At 37.6% G+C, this 19,416-nt stretch overlaps 1 protein-coding gene across 4 annotated transcripts in view; it reads left to right on the forward strand.

Annotated features, from left to right (window-relative positions):
• cntrl (centriolin) overlaps nucleotides 1–19,416 on the forward strand; it is a 112,796-nt gene that overhangs the window by 35,029 nt on the left and 58,351 nt on the right. For all 4 annotated transcript variants that reach the window (XM_048558653.2, XM_048558651.2, XM_048558652.2 and 1 more), the window contains exons 12-15: nucleotides 15,773–15,926; nucleotides 16,299–16,519; nucleotides 17,025–17,201; nucleotides 19,117–19,251. In XM_048558653.2, the coding sequence (XP_048414610.1) occupies nucleotides 15,773–15,926; nucleotides 16,299–16,519; nucleotides 17,025–17,201; nucleotides 19,117–19,251 (687 nt within the window). The remainder of the gene's footprint in view (nucleotides 1–15,772; nucleotides 15,927–16,298; nucleotides 16,520–17,024; nucleotides 17,202–19,116; nucleotides 19,252–19,416) is intronic.

Consider the following 19,416-nt stretch of genomic DNA (forward strand, 5'->3'; position numbering starts at 1 on the left):
GCTGTTTGTGGTTGATCACAAAGCCACATGTGTGACTTGACTGTTTGTCATGTAATAATTAACAAAACTGAACGCACCTCTCTGTTGTCAAGGCATTATACAGTTTTAACATATTACTGACTTGTTCAGAAACCAATATTAAACATTCAATTAAATTAATTCCAATATAATTAAACATTCTATTTGCTTTTGAGTTTGGAACAGGTGCATGGGTATGTTAGTCTTTTCCTGTCCTTTATTCCTATATTTGCGTTAATACTTGCATATGTTTCAACCATCTTGGTTTTACACATACATGTCATTTTTAAAGGCACTGTATTGGGAACTATTGTGAGATCAGGAGACCTCATCACAGACTGCACTGGTATTCAAAGTTAAAGCTGTAGCAACGAAAAGAGGTAGCAGCTTTAAGCAGTGAAGAGAAAAGCTGAAAGTTGGTGCTAGAAAGACTGCAGAAGCCAAAGAGTGACATCAGAGAGGGAAAGAGTGGAGACTTTGAGAACAATAGAGATGAGAGGAGCTGGGAGTCCAAGTACAGTGCCAGAAAGGTGAGAGAGAACTGTGCCAATGTGTGATGGGTGAAGAGAGGAGGGCGTGAATTAAAAGGGAATGGGGAATAAATGTTATTTTGAGCGAGTATGATGAGAAGGGAAAACTGCCTCACTGAATTGGGGCGATGAGGTATACATCTGGTGATTGGGGAGAGAAAATGCCTTTTGTGAATTCCAAAGTTACAACCAGAAGCATGTGAGAATAACAAAATAAAAGTACATGTGAAGTGAGGGATTGTTGAAGGGGATATACTGTCTTTGAACTAAGAGGACGGAGAATCTCTGTGAGTTGGTAGATTGTCTGGTGAGATAGCTTTATAGGAATTAATTTCTAATTTCAACATAACCGTTTTCAAACTGAGCTAAAATAAATAATTTTGGGGTTTAAAAATTAAACGTTTTCTGCGGATGTGTGTCACACATTTGAGTGTCACCAGGTGGCATGAACAATTATTTGTCAATTGTTTGGACCTCTGTTCTGATTAATTTAAATTAGACTAGTTTTAATTTCCCTTATTGCTGCTTGGCATTTATTTTAAGAAAACAAAATATTCAATGCCTACTTAATTGTGGATTAAAAATGCTGCAAGATTTGGCAAATATAGGCTTATATTTGAGGTTCTCTGAGGGTGCATGGCCTAAATTCACAGTTTTCTCAAAATTTTTGTTTTCTTGTCCTTCATCTCTCAACCTCTCTTGTACAAATGAAAGTGTGTACCTCACTACACATGCAGTACATCACAATACATCCGATGTGGAACTAAATGTTGTCATGATGTGGGATCCTGTATCTGAATGTATGATGGAAGCTAATTCATAAAAAAAATGCTCAGCAGGCGCTTGAGGATGAAAAGCTTGTAATTATGGACAAAAGGCAGAGATGTAAGATTAAGCAACACTGCTGTTGCAAAGACTGGAAGTACGCACAAGCAGCTGAATAACCTTCTCCTGTGTGTGGGTTTCCATGAGTTTCTTTCATTAAGTCAATGAAAATCAAGAAGTCACATGTTTTGTACTTAATTTTTTAATTAATTCATGGAATGTGGGCATCACTGGTTAGACTAGCATTTATTGCCAATTTTAATTGCACAGAGGTCAATTAAGTGTCAACCACATTTCCGTATTCAGCATTTTCACATGCACATCATCACAAACTACGCTGTTTCACCGGCTAATAGAAGCATTACATTACAATTGCATGGTTCTTGGGAAACATAATGGTTTTTGAATAATTTTCAACTCCAGATTCCCCTGATATGACAATAGACAATAGACAATTGACAATAGGTGCAGGAGTAGGCCATTTGGCCCTTCGAGCCAGCACCACTAATCATTATGATCATGGCTGATCATCCACAATCAGTATCCTGTTCCTGCCTTATCCCCATAACCATAATTATTGACTTAACATATAAAAAGAAATGAAAACATGTATAAGTGATGGTAAATTCATGGAGAAAAGGTCATGATTAAGTGTGAACAAGTACACTTAATAGTACAGTATATTTTGCTTGTGTTGTTTCATGTCCTAACTTGTGACTATAAAGAGATAAAGTATTAGTAACTTTTTTAAACTGTACTTGAAGATAGGTCTGTTTTGCTAAAATCTGGCTTTTCACAACTGGTCAATGAAAGAGTTAAATACAGGCAATACAGAGCTCATGGAAGAGATAGCTTTGGGTCACTTTTGTTTGTTGTGCTGATCAAAGTGCTGCTCTGTTCCACATTCTTGAAATGCAGAAGCTGTGATCTAACTAAGTATTTAACAGCTGCGGATGAACTCAAGCTTTGTTTCTAACCTAGTCTGTTTGTGCAGTTTTACTCTTAAGTTTCGCCTGTGTAATGTGAAGAAATGCTACGAATAGTAAAATCATTGGAAAATAAATGCTTTGCTTTGAAACAATTAATTCTAGAAGACTGCCTGAGTGATGTGAATAATTACATTAATGCTTACAATTCAGGCTTTGAGGCCTGTTCATCTTTGATAGCTGACAAAGTCCAAAATTTTTTGGAATCATGCCAAGTAGCAAGGAACATAATTAGAATAAGCTGCTGTTTGCATCGATTGATTCTAGTCGCACAGTCATTAGATGGTACATCAATGATTGGTAGTTTAAGACTGTAGAGACTTAAAAACCTTTTAAGTTGATCTCATGTACGTAATATTCTTCATCGGTTTGTATGCCTTTGTGGCAGGCAGTCAGTAGTATTTGAGGACTGCAGCAGCGCTGCCTCTGGGGAGATTAGAGAAGCAGTTAGTTCAGTTGCTTTGGATTGGCTGCACAAAGCACTTCCTGTTGTTGTGATTTGAAGCATGTGGCATAACTGCAATTCTCCGGAAAACAAACTAGCTGATCTCTACCATGCTCGTCCATTATTGTTGTACAAGAAGTGAATGAAAAAGCTTTGACTAAAGTTTCTTCAAGTTGCAAGGACTGTAACTCAAAAGGCAGTGAGAGTAATGAGAACAGGAAGTTAGATTAAGGAAGCAGCCCGAAGCATTTGACTTGCTGCGAGTTTAACGTGAGTAGAGGAACTTGGTGTCTCCGCTGTTTAAAACTTTTTTTAAAAATTATCAATAGAATTAGAATGGTTGTTTGGCAATTGTTGAGAGGAGCCTTACATTTATAGTACAACTTTGTATTCCACTTTTGCAGCTGCGTATTTAGTTGGCTACTTTATATTCTGTCAAACTATTGTGTTGAATGTGGAGTTCATATTATATTTGGGTATATTGTGCTTCTGGGATTTTTTTATAATAAGCAAAACAAAAATGCCGTATAAAGGAGCATATGACAGTGTAGATACTCTATTTGGTAACTTGAGAATCCAAGAATTTAGTGGAGTTGTAACACTTTCAATCTTTCAAATACTAATTGTTATGTTTACCTTGCAAATTGCACTATTGAGTTGTGTATGTGTGAAAGTATTCTTGTTTGTCCCTAATGCTGAAAAACTGTGTATTTAAAGTTATATAGAACCAAAGAGCAGTTTAAAATTGTTTAAACAAGCCGGAGTATTGATAAACACATTTTCCCAATAAAGAATTATAGTTTTGAGTATCTGCACAGGCTTGAATATTCAAGTATATACATATTTTTAAATGTTGAATTCCATAGCTCTATCTAATTAAAAAAACAAATCCTGATTAATATGCATTACAGCATCTGTTTGTGGTTTTAGGTTTTAGTTTTAAGTTTAAGTTTTAGCTCTCATGTAGGTGTGGAGAATGGCCAATGTTGTTCCTTTGTTGAAGAAGAGAAACAAAGGCAATCCAGGTAATTACAGGATGATGAGTCTGACATCACTGGTGGAGAAGCTGATGGAGAAGACACTGAGAGGCAGGATTCATTCGCATTTGGAAGCTAATTGACTTGTTAGTAATAGGCGGCATTGACATGTGCAGGGAAGGTCATGTCTCACCAACTTGATTTTGTGGAGGTGACAAAATGATTAATGAGGGAAGTGTAGTCGATGTTGTCTACATGGACTTAGATGTTTGATACGGTACTTCATGGCAGGCTGATACAAAAGGTAGACTGTCATGGGATCTGGGGTATGCTGGCTAGGTGGATACAGAACTGGTTTGGTCATAGAAGACAGAGTAGTGGTGGAAGAATGCTTTTCAGATTGGGGATCAGTAACAAGCGATGTTCCACAGGGATCAGTACTGGGATCTTTGTCGTTTGTAATATATATGAATAATCTGGAGGAAAATGTAGGTGGTCTGATTAGTAAGCTTGCAGGTGACACCAAAGTTAGCGGAGTTGCAGATGATGAGGTGGATTGTAAAAGGATACAGTGGGACGTAGATTGCAGATTTGGGCAGAGAAATGGCAGATGGAGTTTAATCCGGTCAAATATGAGGTGGTGCATTTTGGAAGATCGAATACAGGTGCAAATTATATATTAAATGGCAGAACCCTTAGGAGAATTGACATAAAGAGGGATCTGGGCATATAGGTCCATAGATCCTCGAAAGTGGCAACACTGGTGGATAAAGTGGTCAAGAAGGCATACAGCACATTTGCCTTCTTTGGCCAGGCATCGAATAAAAATATTGGCAAGTTATGATACAGCTGTATAAAACTTTAATTAGGCCACAGTTGGAATATTACAGTTCTGGTTGCCACACACTACCAGAAGGATGTGGATGCATTGGAGAGGTGCAGAGAAAGTTTATCAGGAGGTTGCCTGGTCTGGATGGTTTTAGGTATGAGGAGAAGTTGGATAAATGCAGATTGTTTTTGCTGGAAAGACGGGGGCTGAGGGTGACCTGATAAAGCTCTAGAAAATTATGAGAAGTAAAGATAGCGTGATAGTCAGGGGCTTTTTCCCCATGGTGGAAGGGTCAACTACAAGAGGGCACAGGTTCAAGGTCAGAGAGGGAAAGTTTAGGGAAAAATGCAGGGAGAATTTTTCACACAATGGGGTAGTGGGTGCCTGGAACGCACTTAATTGAGGTTGCGAAAGCAGGCACAATTAGCAGTGTTTAAGTGAACTTGATAGACACATGAATGGAAGGCAAACAGAGGGATAGAAACAGCAAATGGGCAATAAGTAGCAGGTCTAAATAACGTTTAGAAATTGGTGCAAGCGTGGTGGGCTGAAGGCCTGTTCCTGTGCTGTATTGTTCTTTAAAGACAGTTAGTAACCCATATTAAAAGTCTAAAAAAACACAGTCACCACAGAATTGTGGAACAGTTACAGAGGATAGAAGTTTCACAAAAAGATGGTTAGGTCAGGTCATATGGGCAACAGCTATTAGCACAGTCTAAAGGAAACATGGGCTGTTTTCAAATAGTTTGATTCTTTTCAACCTGTATAGTACTGTACCATTTTGATAGTAGTTTAGGAGGGTTAAAAAAAGCACTGCAGCTATTGTAAGATAATTCTAGTTCTTTGTTCTGAACTTACGAATCATATTCAAATTACCCCTATAGCAATGTTCATAAATTTTTAATAACTATTAAATTGACAGTATACTTAAATGTACACCACATGGATCATTTTAAAAGCCGGTATCTATTCATTTTACCCTTCCACCACAGACAAATGTTCTCTAAATTGCTGTTTTATTTGGTAAAAAGGTTTTAACGTTGATGTGTGTATCTTGTTAATTGCGTACATGAGCACTAGATTAATCGGCTCATTCTTCTTTTACGTTCTGCACATACTGATTTATTTATTAAGGTCAGACTAACCTAATTGTTCACTAACTGCATTTTTTTACCTGACTTAAACTGTTGAAAGAAGTGGCATTTCTGACGGGTAGTACCCAGGAGTGGTAATGCTGTTAGTGATGTCTAGAGTTTAAGTCTGGTAGTGGTAAAATACAACTGGCAGGCATTTTCCACTTTTCAAGTGTAGTTGATGAGTGGTCGTTGCATAGAATCACAGCTGAATAATTTGTTTAAATTGTGTATAACACATCACATTGGTTAGTGTATCTACCAGCTTTCCACATAGCATCCCATTAGCCGCCTTAGCCAATTAGCTTTGTTTTCAGTTCAGAAGAATCTTAAATTTTAAATTCAGTTTTTAATACTCCAGGGTAGAGTTTAGAAACATGTTTAGTTTTTCTCCTGGAAGGAGTGTTTCAGCATAGTCAGGTGACCAGATACCTCAGTATAAGGGGTTAGTTTAGAAATTTTCCAAAAGTTTGATTAGAAATCTGCAGGTTACTAGGGACTGAAAAAGGTTAAGCTCTCAGATTTGGGACAAGTTCCTGTTCAGAGAATTACCGGGGATGTCTGGGTGATACATTGAGGGGCTGGGGCTGGGTAGGATGCTCTTCCAAGGATTGGTGAGTTCAATGGGCCGAATGTCCTCTTTCCGCGTTGTAGGGATTCTATGACAAAAACTGTCAAGTCAGTTAAGAAGGAAGAAGAAATTGAGCTGGGCTTTTTTTTCGTATCATTCACAACATAAGGACACCCCTGGCCGGGCCAGTATTTATTGTCCATCCCTAGTTACCATCAAGAAAATAGTGGTAATTTTCCTACTTGAACCCTGCAGCTAATTTGCTAATATGTGTAATTTCTCTGGGCGTAGAGCTCTGTAATGGATAGTAATGGAGCAGGTGAGTGTGTCTCTGAAGTTGGTATCAATTAAAATTTAGGACTACGAGAAAGAAACCTAATTAGGTATTTGTAGAACTAGCAAGAAAAAAATCAATTCTGTGGGATCAGTGCTTTCACTCTCTGAAGTTAGCAAACAATTTTGAGAATGCAGAGGAAATTCTCATCATGGATGAGGTCAGCAATTGCATTTTTGCAAACCTTAAACCTTATTTGAATGACACCAAATATTAGAAGTCTGAGAAGAAGCAATTTTAAGAGATGCCAATGCTGTCCCACACAGACAAGTGGGGAGATGGTCATATAGGAATCTGAAAAGAAATTGGAGGAATAGAAATTCCGCAAATGGTAGAGATACTAGCTTTCAGGAACAAACAGAAGGATGCCAAAATAATAAGTGAGAGGCTGGAACCAAAATGTGATACAAGAAAATAACATGTTCCTAGTAATAAGATTACATATACCAAAGCCAATTGCTGGAAATTAAATGGGAGACTGATTGCTGTAGTAGGGACTTCTAAGGAATCCTGAGAAAAGATTGAATAAGAAAAAGAAACAGGTATTGAAACTGTTGCGGCAGTACAAAGAGAATGCATTTCCTCAGAATCTTCTAAGAAGGGAAAGATGACCCAGGACGGTCAAGAAATTTCTTCCTCATTTGTTCATTGGAAGAGCAGAGTGGAGGTTCTGAAGATTTTATTTCACAAGGAGGGGTATTCCTCTGCATTTCAACTTGTGATAAACTATCGAAGATGTTGAGAAACATTAGAGCATGTTAGTCATTAAAGCTAGCTGATCGTATCATTTGTCTTCCAAAGGAGTTAATAAAGAGAATATTAATTTATATGCAATATAAACATGCAGGTTATGAAACTTTCATTATTAAGATTTCAATTAAAGAATAACTTAGTAAATGGATAAGTTATAGCTGGAATAGTGCAAAGAATACTAGTTGAAGGATATGATTTTACCTTGTGGTGTGACCCAACTCGTTCAGAAATATTGGCCTCACCAAGAGTGGCGGAACAGCCAGTAGAGATGAGAGGAACTGAGATGCTGTAGGAAGAACATCCTGGATTGTTTCTTGACTCTGTTACGGCTAGATCTCGGGTGCATAGATTTAGACAGGCAAGAAAGAGTCTAGATAAAGAGTGATTGCTTGGAAATTCAATTATCAGGTAAGTTGTCTAAAATTTTGACGAAAAAGGATCAAGGTTGAGAGAATGAGGCTGAAACGTTTATCTCATCTTATTTAACAGAAATGCATCAAGCAAATTCTGAATTGCAAGTGTGGTATCAAACAATGAACTCCAAATTGAATTAAAGTTGGTACTTGAATATTGTTATTTGAAACACCAAATACTGATGAGGAAATGGACACCACCTCAAATAACAGCCAATAAAGATTGGCCCAGCAAGTGGTATTCTTATCTAAATATCGCAACATTATTACAAGTGGCTCGCAAAATTCTAACAGCAAGTCACTTGATAAAAAAGCAAGAATGTTTATTATCCAGAAATTCACTGACTGTACATGTCAGTTAGTAGAGAAATCCCAACCATCAATTAAACCTGCACTTTTAATCATATTAGCATCTTTCAAAGAACCATTTAGGAGGGTCTTAATCAATTGTGTAGGACCTTTATCTAAAATTAGATATGGGTTTACAAATATGGATGTGTCATCAAGGTTTCCTGAAGTATTGCCTTCAGAGAAGATTGTTACATTAATGGTAGAAAAAGTTTGATCAATTTTTAACAAGATACAGATGACCCAAAGAAATACAATCATATCATTGTTCAAAATTTACTTCGCACATATTCAAAGAAAAAATAGACAGTTTGGGAATCAAGCCATTTACATCTTGTGCTTGTTGCCCACAGTCTGAAGTAGCTCTGAAAAGATGGTATCAAACTTTCAAGACCACGGTTAGAGCTTACTGTCAGAAATGTCCTATGATTGGCATGAAGGAATTACCTGTTACTGTTTGCGACTAGGTATGCTTCTATTGAGCCCACAGGATTCAGTCTCTTTGAACTGGTATATGAACATAAGATGAGAGAACCACTTAAATGAAAGAGAAATTTATAAATCACAGTTCAGAAGCTGCACTTCCAGTCTACGTTTGGACTTAAGAGAAACTAACCAAAGCGGTTGAAGAGTGCTCTTCCAGGATGAACAATGAGCAATCGACCTGTCTCCTCTGATCATCAATAAAGAGATGGAAGTTGTCGTCAGCAGTGCTGTCAGGCAGCAGTTTCTTGGGAGTAGCCTGCTTGGGTTTCTCCTGGACCATGCAACTCCTGACTTCATTGTAGCCTTGGTTCAAATATGGACAAAGCTCCAGGGCGCAGGTGAGAATGACTGCCCTGTAACTGCATCAAAGCAGCACACAACAGTGAGTTGCATCAAAGAGCCCGAAGAAAAATAGTCAGTGAAATTCTGGAGGAAAATTCTCCACTGGTCAGAGACACACCTAGCACAAAGGATGATGTCCGCAGTTGTTAGAGGTCAATCATCTCAGCTCTGGAAGTCCTTGACGTGGTGTCCTAGACCCAGCCACCTTTAACTGCTTTATTAATGCCTTTCCCTCCATCATTAGGTCAGAAGTGGGATGTTCATTGTGCAAGCATCAATGTCCAGCACCATTTGCAATGACTCGTACTGAAGCAGTCCATATCCAAATGCAACAAAACCTGGTAAAAGTCGAGGCTTGGATCGAAAATAGCAAGTAATATTGCCTGATACTTTGTGGCAACAAGAGAGAATCTAACTATTGCCCAAAACTGAAAATTATTGGATTTCTGAATATCAGCGGATGCATGTCGGTTAAGTCTGAGCAATTTAAACAAACAGGTGTCAGACAGTCAACAGTGACTAGGTTCAGCATCTTGTCAGAGAATAAGATAAGGTTAGCAAGTTTGCAGATGACACTAAAGTTGGTGGTGTGGATAGAGATGAAGGTGACCTCAGAGTACAAAGGGACCTTGATCAAATGGACCGATGGGCCAAGGAGTGGCAGATCAATTTAATCTAGATAGATGTGAGATGTTACATTTTCATAGGGCAAATCAGGGCAGGACTTGAACATTTAATTGTAAGGTCCTAGAGCGTATTGCTGAACAAAGAGACCTGGAAGTACATTTCTCGTCGAAGTGGAGTCACAGGTAAACAGCATAATGAAGAAGTTTGCTACGCTTGTCATAATTGGTCAGTGCATTGAGAATAGGAATTCGGAGGTCATGTTGCAGCTGCACAGGATATTGGTTCAGCCATTTTTGGAAAACTGCATTCAGTTCTGGTCTCCCTGCTAAAGGAAAGATGTTGCTAAACTTGAAAGGGTTTAGAAAAAGTTTACAAGGATGTTTCCAGGATTGGAGGGTTTGACTTACAGGGAGAGGCTGAAGAGTTAGAGCTGTTTTCCCTGGATTATTGGAGGCTAGCGGGTGACCTTGTAGATGTTTTATAAAATCCTGAGGGACATGGATAGGGTGAATAGCCAAGGTCTTTTCCCCAGGGTAGGGGAGTCCAAAACTAGAGGGTATAGGTTTTTAGGCCAGACGGGAAAAGTTTAAAAGGGACGCAAGGGGCAACCTTTTCATGTAGAGTGTGGTGTGTGTATAGAGTGAACTGTCAGAAGAATTTTGGAGGCTGGTACAATTACAACATATGAACGGTATGTCAACAGGAAGAATTTAGAGGGATATAAGCCAAATGCTGGTAAATAGGACTAGATTCAGACCAGGCTACCTGGTCATCATGGACAAGTTGGACCGAAGTGTCTGTTGCAGTGCATCTCTATGATTCTATTACTTCATAAATAACGGTGGCTCCCTTGTGATGTTAATGGAAAAAATATTTATGCTTCTGACTTTATGATTGGTTGTGTAAACCTGCAAGGCTGTCAGCTTTATTTTAGTTCAGAAGACTAATGGATTGAGTTTAGAAGCAAGTTTAGTTTTTCTCAGTTAGATGTTGTGACCTTGTAGGATCTAGACTCATTGCACGCTGGTTATTTATGTGTATGATCAGGTTCTCTGGGTCATTCGTGTGAGTCAAAACTTTTGTCCAATGAGCAGATAGGCACCATGTTAGTTGTTTAGCACCTTTCATTCTTCATTCTCATTCTCAGCTTGAGGGGCCAAATGGACTTCTCCCATCCCTATTTTTTATGGTCTTATTTTATTTTGAGAAGTTTATCTAGTATGCCTGAGAATTTGGACAGGCCTTACATGGTTATCCTGATCTGGTTTCTGAACATGATTTCCTCTGGCGTCAGTAAGCCCGCTTCTAGACATGTTACGGTAAGGTATAGCGATCCTGTTTTGTTACTCTGCAACTGTGATTAGTGCCTGAACCATGCAAAAGATTTTTTAGACAAGGCTGTTGGAGCAGAGATTGAGTGGTGGTGTTGCATGGTTTATGGGCTGTTTGGGACATATAGCTCTAAAATATCTGCCAGTGTATTGTGATACATTGTTGGATATGAATTCTTCAGGTGTACTAAACAAATGGAAGTTTCCATTCATACAATCTGGCACCGATTCACTTTAGGAATCGTTCAATTATCTGACGATAATCAGTGATGAGGGAAAAGTCATTGCCATGCACAATAATTAAATCTATTGCAAGTTTAGACCAAAGAATGGAATCTTACAGAGGTGCTAAGGTTCTTTGTGTCGCTGTGGTTAGTTGCTCTCGAATGTCTCCCACATCCTCACTACTTTTCCTATCATTATTGATCCCTGGTCAATACACTGGTATCCCTGACCAGGTGCCATGTTCACTTCATGTTCATCCATAGCTGCAACAATCTGCACAGTGCTTTAGGTACACATGCCTATTTTCCTTTAAAAATCAAGTCTTGAAGTACCTAGTTCACCTGTACAGCTAAAGGCATCTGAGAGTGCCTGGCACCTCAGGCCAGCCATCTATAATAACTTAGTGGAGTGCCTCATTTCTGGATCATTTGTTTCTTCCTGATCTTTCTTGCATTGGTGCTGACTAAAAGTCATCAAGTCATCCTTAAACACATTATCTACCTTAATGTGTACTTGTAAGTCTAGTGCAGTGATTTCCAACCTTCCTAAGCCCAAAATCATTGGAAATTAAGTGCAATACAGAATCTACACCACCCCCAAAAGTTTATTTTTAATATATAAATCTAAAACCAAGTATGTTTAATTCAAGATAACAAGGTATACAGCTGGATGAACACAGCAGGCCAAGCAGCATCAGAGGAGCAGGAAGGCTGACATTTCGGGCCTAGACCCTTCTTCAGAAAATCTCCAGAACAAAATTATTCATTTTGTTCTCTACTCACAGCCTGTATGACATCTTTGACTGCACATTATCTGTTAGAGCCCTGAAGTTTGGATTGTAGTTTTGAAGTTTGAGACTGCAAATCCTCTATAGTACATCAAATGGGTATCAGTGAGGCAAGTGTAATACTTGACTAGTTTTGTTTGGGAGAAAAGACACAAATGTGCTCCTCAGCCCATGCTCCAAACTGGACTGGCAATGGCTACTAGTTGTATGTTCTACATCCTGCTTACTTGCTGTTAGTATGATCTGTCTTAAAGAGTATATGTTGCCTCTTGAAATAATGTCATAACAACAACCATTTGTGAAAATCAGTTGTGTCTATTGTTACAGAGAAGGGGAGGTTAAATGAAAGAAATTCCCTGATACTCACTTTATAAGTAGAAAGTAACAATTTATTTAAACCAAAAATTCCCCCCAACTCCTAACTATTCCCTAATTGAACAAAATCCTCCTTGTATACCATTCCAATAAACACAAGTCCTACTTATATAGCCCAAGTAGTAAGAAAAAAATATAAATTAGAACTGAATCTCTCAAAGTCCACACAGAATGTGTCTTCCGGAATGCTGTGCCTTATCCACTGTCTCCCCAGTCATAAACACCTTTCTTCTGCTGTTCTCAAATCATAAAGGTTTTTTTTTCCCCACTGATCCTGCTATCAGGGATGCTTTCTCTGTGAAGACTCTTAGCTAGAAATGCCGTGGTACCTTTCATAGATAAGATGGTGCTTTCTTAGAGAGCTAGGTGCTTTTTCTCAGATGGCAGTATATTTTCACACCGATTTTCCAAAACCCTCTCCTTACATATATTGGATGACATATCAATTTTCTTGCAATAGTATTGGTCAGATTTAAATTCGATTGGCATTCAATCACTATGTGCTTGTTGTCAAATTAATTGGCTGATTCCAGTTGATTGCAAAACGTCAAAACACACCTAAAGTTTCCAATCACACAGCCAGTTGATACATGTTTCAATTTTAGAACTAGCTGTACATCTTCAGCTACATACCGATGCATGTTTTGTATAAATGTGTTAAGCTTAGAAAATCATTTTGTGTCTTAAGGAGCCACATACGCTACACAACTTCATAACAATATTGTTGAAAAGGTTCATAGTATGTTGTTATTATTTAAGTATTTGGGTTCTGAAATAGAAAATCAGTTATTTTCATTTCCTTGATGATCTGACTTCTTTGGAATTCTAGGCCAAAATTTCATTTTGAACGTTGTGTAACTATTGTTTTGAACTCAATGTCATGTGTTTTCTGCTAAATGGCTGGAAAGCTGACTGGGAACATGATGAAAAAGGTGTTTTATAACTTGACAACCATGAGAGGGAGGGCGTAGGAGCCAGAAGCCAGTTCATTCCATGGAATGAAGCCCATAAGCAAAAAAGAGGGGTTGTTGTCAGTGAGAAGAGAGCACCAGAAACAGAAGTGTCAGGAACAGGAGGGGTAAAGGAGGTAGATATTGACAGGCTTGTGTTTAGGGAACCCATATTAAATCTTAGTGAGCTGAATCAATAGCTTGTTTCGGAGGTCTTGGGGAGAGACATAAACTGAACAAAATAGCATGTAGTGTATGCGCAGACACTTGCTGAAAAGAAAATAGTTACAGTGATCCCAGCTGAGTAAGAAGTTTTAGTGTGTTGGTGACCTCTCACTGATTTTCAGGATCTGTAAGGCTATTGCTAGGATAAAAGGAATTAATATTTCTTTTAGATGTTTGCAATGAGATTGCTCCAGTAAGTCTTGTTCTAATGTAAAATAGTTTTTTTTCTTGTGTAATAAACTTTTTGTTAAAAGTACATCGGCAGCATCTTGTGAATATTGTAGGTGACTTATCTCTGTGGTACGCAATAAGAAATATAAAACTCATGGTCTATATTTCATTTTGGGGTCTGACACGTACAGTATCACCTCGTATTATCAGCTGAGATCATTACAAGTAAAGGAGAATAGTGGAATGTGAATTCATATAAAATGTATGAGCGTTGCCCTGATCTCTGACACTAACTTAGGTAAGAAATATTGAGTTTGGGTATATTTTAATTTTCCACTTAAAGTCCTAATCTGCATAAAACTACCGTATATGTTAGAATGGCTATAGGCATAGACTGTTGTCATACTCATTTATACATTACTTGTGTTGGAATGCTCCATGTTGTTAGTGTTGTCATAGATGGAACGCCAAAGCAGTTATTGAATTTAAATAAAATGTTTCCAAAAATCCATCTCTACTACTTTCTAAGTGGACAGCTCTTTTGAATATTTATGTGTATATGAAATTATAGCTACATTGCTTGAAAATGAGGTATTCTGAAAATACGTGAGTGCAATAATCTCAACAATTCCTAACCCTAACCCGATCGCAACCTTTTGTTAATTGATGAAATTATGATGCACATGTAATTAGTTTCTGTAACCTCTTCATTTTTGCATGACTGTCATAACAAAGGGGAGAGATGAGTTGAAGTTGACTTCTGTCTGCGACAGAAGTAGTTTTTACATTTTTCTTACTTGCCTCTTTTCTTTTATAAGTCGTGATGGTATACTTTCCCAAGCCCTATATATGAAGTACAAGTTAAAATTGACCTATGGTAAAATTCCTGAGGGTACAAAGTTTGATTTGTATTAATGCATTCAAAATCCAGGAGAATGGTTTGCAACTCACATTTGCATGCATGTGTTCACTGAAGGAAAAAAGAAGTTACAGGTTCCTCAAAGATATTGGCATTAGGACAGATGAATTAGACAGTCCAATAAGTCAATGTCTATTGAAGATCCATTCAAGTCGCTGTGCAAAGAAGTCCTGAGCTAAATGCATGCCAAGTGTTGTAATATTTCTCCCTTTCCTCAAATATGCACCAAGTTGCAAGCATGTGCGCCCACACGTATGTAGAAATATAGATTACTGAGAGGCAAGGATAGGTTGTCCAAATTAGAGTCCATTTCAAAAAAAAACCTGTTAGGTTGGCATCCAGTAGTTTTGTGACTTGGATTTCTTCTGGCTGAGTTCAACGACCGTTATGCTCTGATTTAAAGGTGTTGATTAATGAAGTAGCTGTTTTTCTGGAGGTAGACGTGAAGTTGTTCCAGGCAAATTAACTACCCATATATTCATAAGAAACATTGAACTAGCTATTGAAAGTAATACCAGCCTTTATAAAGCAACCAATGTGTTTATTGTTATACGTATTTAGCCGCTTGCCTTTTATGTGGTGCTATCCCTTTAATTTATCCATCATATCATTTATTTAAGTCTGTGAGAGCTACCAGTGTACAAATCTAGATCTCGTATAACCAGGACACCTAACCATACACCTAACCATTGCAAGCTTCATGTTCAGGGCCTAATTAGAAAGCCTGCTTTGTATTCTTTAAAAGTATAAAATCAAGGACAGTTTGGAATTCTGTTTTTTTTATTATTTGAATATTTATGATTTCTTTGCCCCAACTGACTTTCTTTATTCGTTTACTTGACAATACTGAAGCAGCTCCATGAAATTCAAAGGAGCATTCAGCGCCCGGAAACAGTACTCCCACAGTTTGATGCTTCCACTTAGTGACATGCTTTCCATATTGTTTAAAACAGATGTTGGAGTAACAGTTTGTGTGGCTGTTTTAATTGTAAATTGAAGCACACATGGAATTATTAAAATAAATTAGATGATAAATAATTACATTTATATTTTGTAAATTTATTTAAATTGTTGAATATTATGTGATATCATTTGAGCCTTAACTAAAATGTCACACATTGTCATTTTTATTTAAAGCAATTCAAATTAAATAGGATTGCTTTTATTCTTAGGTACATTTGAAAACGCAAATGACCAGTAAAACCCAACAACTTGACACGATGTCCAAACAATACAAACTGTTAGAGAAGCGTCTGGAAGAAATGCTGTCTAAAATTGCTAAGGAAACAGAGGATATCAAGGATCTTGAAGAGCAGCTGACAGAAGGTAACTTGAGATTTTTTTTATTCTCTGAGTAAGTTCCCTCTGTAAGTGCCTGAACAGCGTATTGTGCAAATAAATATGCTCTGCTGAAATGATAAGAGAATTCACACGGTGCCTTTTCATAATGATCAAATGTGCTTCTATATTTTCAACAGTGCGACAGAACAAAATGAGGATCCAAATCTAAACTTGGGGTGGGAGAAGGACCCTTTCTTTTGTATATCTGCATATGTAATGCACCAAGTAAAGCTGCTATTTAATTATAGTATTTGTATTGCTTAATTCTGCTGAATTCATCAAAATTCCCTAATGATAAGTACATAAATACTGTACCAATGCTTTAAATATTAACTTGCCCTAATGCATTTTTAATAGGCCGTATAGTAGCCAATGAGGCACTGAAACGGGACCTCGAAGGTATTATTGCTGGGCTGCAGGAGTACTTGGAGAGTGTAAAGGGGCAGGCAAAACAAGCTCGGGAGGAATGCGTAGCGCTACAGAAAGAAAAGGAGATACTGTTGCTTCAATTGGCTGATTTGGAACAACAGAAGAATCAGCTAGAAATTGTTGCCATGGATGCAGAGCACTTGAGAAGGGTACGTATTTGAGTGCATTAGAATCCTGAGGTGCTGTACCATTTCCTATTCAAGAAAGGATCACAAAAGAAAAATGTAATTAAGAATAAATTTAAAATTCAACTCCATTTTCACTGAAAATTCTACTAGTTCGTGATGATAATAAATATCTAATCAACCGAACATGGTCTGAAATGTGCCATGTACAAAATCAGCAACTGCGGATAATAAATAGGAATTGATAATTATCTACTGAACATTAATGTATTTTAGTATGAAAGGAAGAAAAATAAAGTTGCCTTTTTTTTCATTAACATGTCCACTTGTCCTGTTGTAATTATGCAAATAACACTTTACCGAAAGGCAAGATATTTGCAAATGTTACATTGTAGCGCACAAAACAAGTAATACAGAAATGTCTAGAGTTAAATAGTGAATAATCAATTTACTTGGCAGAATGCTTTGGGTAACCTAAACCTTAATGACTGCAGTAATCTGCAGAGTCTATGTTTATTTCTCTGTGTAGGAGATGTCTGACCTGGAACATTCCTTACAAGAGCAACAGGAGTTGAATGAGTCTCTGCGTCAAGCTCAAGGTGACCTCAGTGAATATGAGGCTGAGTTAGAATCTCAATTGCAAGCAAGGGATATTGAAGCAAACCAGCTTAGGGAGGAACTGGAGCGACTCCGGAAGCTTAGTCAAGTGAGTTGAAAGCTTGATTCTTACTCATTCTCCCAAAGTTGACGTGGTAATTTTTATTTACAAGTGTTAAGGAATACGAAGTATTTAACCAGTAAATGCTTTGTGTATTTGTGGCATTGTTTACAGCACAATGTATTGGAAATTACAAAATTATTGCAGTGTGGAAGGTGGCTGTTTGGGCCGTTGTGTCTGCAGCAGCTGTATTATCCTGATTTTCCCCATATCCCTGTACACCATTACTTAGGATAGAGATGAGGAGACATTTCTTCACCCAAGAGTGGTGAGCCTGTGGAATGCATTGCCAAAGGAAGCAGTTGATGCTAAAATATTGAATATATTCAAGATGTGACTAGATGTAGCACTTGGGGCAAATGGGGTCAAAGTTTATGGAGAGAAAGCAGGATTAGGCTATTGATTTGGACGATCATGAATGTCGGAGCAGGCTCGAAGAGATGAATGGCCTCCTCCTGCTCCTATCATCTGTGTTTCTATCCAACGACTATCCAGTGCCTTCTTGAATGCCTGCACTGAATCTGCTTCCACCACATTTTCAAGCAGTGCATTGTACACTTGGGCTTATTGATAGTTGAACTTTTTTTTGGAAATTTTCTCTTAAATTTCCCATTAGGTATCTGGTTATTGTGATTTTTAAACTTTTATTCATTATCTGACTCAGTAACTAGAGTCTAAATTGTAAGGGGCTTAAGTTCTTCTTTCAGCAATTCCAGTGTTGTTTTCTATTGATTCCATAACACAAAGTAACTCCTGCTGCATGAGCAAATTAATTTAAAAGAAAAATTAGTTGTGCTTGTATCACAAAAGCTAGATGTCTTAAAATGCTTTGCAACTAAGGGTCAGAGTATGCAGTCTCACAGAACACCGATGGTGAGGATTAATATGGAGGAGGTGATATTGCCTTTCTCATTATTATGGTCCCAAGTTCCAATGTTTCAGACCATACAATGCTTGCAGCTTGAGTTTAAACAATTAAATTAGCCCCAACTTCTATCCTTGTTGTTCTAAGCTAACTGTTCGACTGTGGTCATAATAACCCAGCCAGGCTCCTTGCAAGTTCTGTGAAGAAAGCATATGGTCTTCTGTGGTATCTCGCTCCTGAGAAGCACCCACAAACAGTGGAATGGGAAATATAACCTGCAAGCCCCTGCAATGCATGTTGCTACAGCAATATGTCATGCAATTAAGACTTCTCAATGATCTTAAATGCTTTTGTTTCATAATCATTTTACTTTTTTTTGTTTTTTGTCATTGTTTCACACTTCTGCTCTGTTTTCATTTATTTCTCCTTTGTTTTTCATCAATTGCCTTTTATCAACTTGATGTCCCGACAGGTTTTCTGTTATGGGAAGAAGATGCACACGAGTATAGTAAAGGAAACCGGGAGCCTTTTTAAATAAAGATGTAAATGTAGGGAATTAGAGGGAATAATTTTGAGTGGGTAAATATCTTTCTAAACCGTAGAAGAAGAGCAGATGTTGTTCAGCAACTAAGTGAAGAAACGCTGGTCTTTCAGCATTATTATTTTTTGCACATTTTCTTTGCTTGTCTGTGTAATACTTTAGACAGATAGTGATAGATATTACATTCCTCAATGGTTATTATGACTTCTTTTTAAACACTATTAAACTTTGATCTTGGTAAAATTTTAGAGGTTCCAAATTATTAATGAAATTACATCATAATAGATACTGGGTCTATAATGAACTGTATTATGTACACTGTTGGATCAGTTTACAAGTGAAATATAAAGCACCGTTCTTCATTTGATCTCCCTGGCTTTGAAAGTTCAAATGCATCGTCAGTTATCAGACTTAGCGAAGTATTCAAATGTTTGTTTTCCAATGCTTCTGATTTTAAAATAGTTATCTACTAATATGGTGCAATATATACATTCTAGATGGAGCAATCTGCCCTGCAAGCTGAGCTGGAAAAGGAAAGACAAGCTCTAGAAAATGCCATAGCACAGGCTCAACTAGTGGCTGAAAAGGAGCATGAAAACAAGAAGTTAGTTGCCCAACTAAAAGGTCTTCAGGCAAGTCAAATCTGACTGACAGTTATTTAAAGTACATAATTGCAACAGTTTTTCCTATTTAACTGATACTTATTTAATGTACAGCATCAAGGAGTAATCTCGTGACACTGGTTACTTCTTGGCGGATAACAAACTATATGACTTGTTCTTGATGTTTATGTTGGA

Source organism: Stegostoma tigrinum, chromosome 29 (genome assembly GCF_030684315.1).
Source record: "Stegostoma tigrinum isolate sSteTig4 chromosome 29, sSteTig4.hap1, whole genome shotgun sequence".
Lineage (NCBI taxonomy): Eukaryota > Metazoa > Chordata > Chondrichthyes > Orectolobiformes > Stegostomatidae > Stegostoma > Stegostoma tigrinum.